Source organism: Arachis ipaensis, chromosome B05, assembly GCF_000816755.2.
Source record: "Arachis ipaensis cultivar K30076 chromosome B05, Araip1.1, whole genome shotgun sequence".
NCBI lineage: Eukaryota > Viridiplantae > Streptophyta > Magnoliopsida > Fabales > Fabaceae > Arachis > Arachis ipaensis.
In genome coordinates, this window is record NC_029789.2 from 134148618 (window position 1) to 134153381 (window position 4764).

The window sequence follows — 4764 nt, forward strand, 5'->3', positions numbered from 1 at the left end:
AATAGATATATAATTAAAAAATTAATAATATGTAACTGTTCTCAAATAAAATGATAAATAGCATAATACAACACAATGCACTAAAGAAAATCAAACAATTACATTGATCCAGCATAGTTGAAGTTCATTGTATCACTCTGATCTAACTGGAGAAGACATAACAGGTTTTGGAGGGATTCCTATGGTATCAATATTGCCTTCCAACATATCTAACACTTTATTCATTGTCGGTCTATCACTTGGAATAGTTTGAATGCACCATAGACCTACCATAGTCATTCTTCTAATGATCACATTTTCTTCTGTGGCTACCTCCCCATGAGTTACTTCCTTAAGCCTTCTATATACCCAGTCTGGAAAATATTCACTACTTGAGACTTCTGCATTGTCGCTCTTCTTCCTTCCTCCAACTATTTCTAGTAGCATCATTCCGTAGCTATAAACATCAGATTTGTAAGAAATTCCACCAAAATTTTTATTCCACACTTCTGGAGCTATATATCCTATTGTTCCTCGAGCATCTGATATAGAAATAATACTTTCTTTCTTGAGGCACAATTTTGATAATCCAAAATCTGATATCTTAGGACAAAAATTCTCGTCTAAAAGAATATTATGTGGCTTTATGTCAAGATGTAAGATTCGAGTATTGCATCCTTTGTGTAAGTACTCTAACCCTCTCGCTACTCCTATTGCAATTTGATACAATTTGCTCCAACTTAACGATGGAGCAATTGGTATTCTATTATTACTGCAAATAAACTTTTCTAAAGAACCATTAAACATAAATTCATAGATGAGAGCCTTTTTGTAACCTTCCAAACAAAATCCAAGAAGAGTGACAACGTTAACATGAGAAGTTTTACTGATGCTAGCTACCTCGTTAATAAATTCTTCATTGTTTCCTTTGGATGGGTTCAAAATCTTTATAGCCACTGGACATCCGTTGGGTAACAATCCTTTGTATACAACACCAAAACCTCCTTTTCCCAATTTACATTTGAAGGAGTTGGTGAGTTTCTTCAATGCTGAGAATTTATATCTCTTTAACGTTAGAACTCCATGATGACTTTTTAAGAAGGCCTCAATATCTTGGTTCCTATTAGTCCTTAACCAAAATCTTTCTTGCCATCTAGATGACTTGAATAATTTCAACAAGCACCAAATAGTGATGCATATTAATATTAGTCCAGCCACACTACCCGTAACACCTGTTATGTACATTAAGAGAGATAATATATAAGTAAGGAATTAATTATTGAGGCAGGAGAAGCAAATTTCAAATACAAAAACTATTATTGTGGAATATATCTTATAAAAGTTGCGATGAATGCATGGTCATTATTCATAGAAACTATTCATAATCCCCAACTACACAACGAAACTAAAAATATGAGGATGCTTGAAAAAGTTGAAGTGATGATGAAACTAAGTCTTAAAAAGAGAAAATTAGTGAAATTTCAACTATTGAAAAGTCTTTAAAATAAAATCATTTTTGTTTGGGTGCTGAATTATACTAAGCTTTTTCTATACATCAAATAATTGAAAAGTTGTTTTAAATTGAAGTTTAGGCATGCACTTATTATTAATTGAAAAGTCAACTAGATCGGGACATGTCTTGTCTATTTAGTTAAACAGTCACGCTAAATAATGGCAGGAATAAGTCAGCAAGCAGATATCTAACTTGTTATAAGTTCTAACCCAATTGGCAGCGGATAGAATTTTGAGTACCAAGTCAATTTTATTTGTCCAATTTGCATTTTTAATATATAATAATAATATGCATGTTTATATATGTATGATAAATGAGTAGATATTTGAATTAAATTTTTTTTTACAAATATTTATTGTTATCAAATTAGTCAATTTGCTAATGATATATAAATATTTAATATTATAAAATGTAAAAAAATTAAATTTTTTTGAGTAAAAATAATATTCTTTTTTGCAATAATTTAAATCACTAAACTTTCTCAAGCAATAATTTGAATCATTATTAAAAAAAAGGGAGAAAGAAGTTATTTTGTTTTGGTACAATATTTTATACTCCAAAATACACTAATTCTTATAAGAGTTTTGTTTATGAGATATTATTCAAGAGAAAATGATGATATCCTTTACCAATGATAACTGGCATTTTCCCGTGCAACGCATTACCTGCGATAGGAGTCAATTAAGAGTTCTGGTGAATAAAACTTGTTGAAGTGATTCAAGGGCCAATTTCTGCTTATATATATGCACTCACGTAATATATTGAAAGAAAATGATAAAATTTCACGGGAAATTGAGGAACATTATGCAATGATGCAAAATCATTTTGGTAACTAAGTTAATTAAATTCGGAGTTAATATTTAATTTAATTTTTAAATTTATATATAAGTCTTAATTTATTTTTTAAAATTTAAATTATCTTTATTTAGTCTCTAAAATTTACAAATACAATTCACATTAGTCCTGAAATAATTTTTGGCACATAAATGTTAACATAAACAGCTAAATATCATGATGGAACGTTATTTTGGTTTTGGCGCTTAAATAGTCCAAAATCAATGCCATATCACTTGATTTGGGAAGAAAAGTTTCAATAAACATCACTTACGAGGTTGTTTTTTAAGTTATTTGAGTGCCAAAATAAAAAAAACATCATTTTACAGCGTCTAACATGCCATCTAGTTGTTTATGTTAGTGTTTTGTTAACCTCTATTTATCGAAAATTGTTCCAAGAACTAACAAAAGTTACACTCGTAAAACTTAAGAACTAAATAAAGGCAATTGAAATTTTAAATACTAAATGGAGAGTCAGATACAAAATTAGACGTCAAATTGAATATTATATAACAAATTAGTCTAATAATTTAATGATATATTAAAAATCAATTAAAAAAAACACATAAAAATAATAAAAAATTAATTAAATTTGATAAAAAAAAGTTGGTCTAATGTGTTTTTATTTCACAAAATGTTAATTCGGATGGTGTATATGAATTGAAGTGGGAACATACTTTTGCGATGAGAGCAGATGAAATGATCATCATCAAATCTGCCGCAAACACCATCAGTTGCGAGGCATGTCATACACTCCTTAGAAACCACATAGTTGACCTGAAACCCCACCTCTAAAGCTGCATACAGAGCATTCACACCACCATCAGGGGAAGGAGCGCTCTCGTCCGCCGGAACTTGCTTTCGCCGCCGGCATTTCCGTAGCTCTACATTCTGTTGCAACAACTCATCTTCCCCACCAACATAGTATACACCATCAGTCTGATTATTCTCCGCTCCGCAGGTAAAGTTGTTCACAGAAGAAACTACCTCCGAGGGACAATCGTAGAATATGGTGATGTTGTGGACAGTTTTGGCGTACCAGAAGAGGGGACTGAGGGAAAAGTCCAAGCGGGGAGAGCAAACATCATACTCTTTCGGCACCATTGTCATGATGTGAGCTTGGGTGTCAATGTCCACCACTTCGAATTGTTGTGACCCCATTGAAATGAATGTGTGGTCGGAGTTGTAGCAGGTTAGGTTGAATTGGTGGCCGCCGCCACAGTAAGAGGGCCGGGTATTTCCCCAAAATGGGTAGTATAGGTCAGGCAGTCCTCTGCACTTGTATGGCTGCTGGCTACAAAGTTGAGACAGGCATGGCGGCAAAGCTGTTAGCAATAACATCCACAAAGAGATGGTAAGCAGCGTATATATATGCCGCTTATGCATATTAATCAGATCAATTCTTATAACCAAAACTTGGGTATGCAACAGCGGCAACGATTAGGTTTTTGCCTTTTGGACCGAGATATATCGGACTGGGATATGGTGAGAAATCGAATAAAATACTATTTAGTATTTACGTACTAAAATTAAATATAATGTATTTGTCTATAATTTATTTTAGTGATTGATTTTAATGGATATATAACATGAATATTTTTAGATACATCGAATTAGAGGCAATAATTAGAAAAAAGCAAGATAGAGTCGGTGTGGCTCATTTATTTTCCAAGTCTTTGCTCAGAAATGTCTTTGTTGGTCCCCGCTGAGATTTGCCTTATTAGTAATAACTTCATTTTGATTTGGACCAACAACTTAACCATTCATCACACCGATATATGTTGAACGAGTCTAACTATATCTTTTCCCATTGTGAAATCTCACAGGCTAAGGCTTAAGAGACAAATGGGTAGATGGAGTCATGGAGAGACCAATACATATATTAGAGTAACAAACATGAGAAATTTCTTGTTTAATAAAAGTAAAAATATAAAGAGATCGACAGTAAAATTGTAAAACTAGAAAGGACAAAAGTGGAATTATAGAATTGAAAAATAGTGATCAAAAGTTTATTTCTGTCTTTATATTTTGTCTATTATTATGTAGAGATAATCAAAGTCAAATAAACTCTTAGCGTACAAAATACTATGAGTATCAACAGAACGGTACCAAAATTGATGTGAAAAATCATCAGTGAAATCAGCAAACAAAATTGTGTATGCAATGATAATTATGATATCGTGTAGGTAAACAATATCATACGTATAAATAGTACTGTATAGGCAAATAGTGATGTATATGAATTATTTCAGAAATAGAATTACATTCAATATTTAACACAAAAAAATCCTAAAATTATCGAAAAAAATCACGGATCAAAAAAATCAGCAAAGTATGCAATGATAATTATGATATCGTGTAGGTAAACAATATCATACGTATAAATAGTACTGTATAGGCAAATAGTGATGTTAGTGATGTATAGGAAATCAGATCTC

General features: G+C 31.7%; 1 protein-coding gene across 2 annotated transcripts; it reads right to left on the minus strand.

Annotated features, from left to right (window-relative positions):
* On the minus strand, positions 36 to 4072 carry LOC107644274 (LEAF RUST 10 DISEASE-RESISTANCE LOCUS RECEPTOR-LIKE PROTEIN KINASE-like 2.5). 2 transcript variants are annotated; one of them, XM_016348109.2, is made up of 3 exons: positions 3004 to 4072; positions 2122 to 2157; positions 36 to 1211 (listed from the first exon to the last, which is right to left on the minus strand). In XM_016348109.2, the coding sequence occupies exons 1-3, from the start codon at positions 3710 to 3712 to the stop codon at positions 133 to 135; spliced, it is 1824 nt and encodes a 607-aa protein (XP_016203595.1). In that variant the 5' UTR covers positions 3713 to 4072; the 3' UTR covers positions 36 to 132. The 2 variants fall into 2 exon arrangements, with proteins under 2 accessions (XP_016203595.1, XP_016203596.1); XM_016348110.2 differs by lacking the exon at positions 2122 to 2157 and having other exon boundaries at positions 3004 to 4071.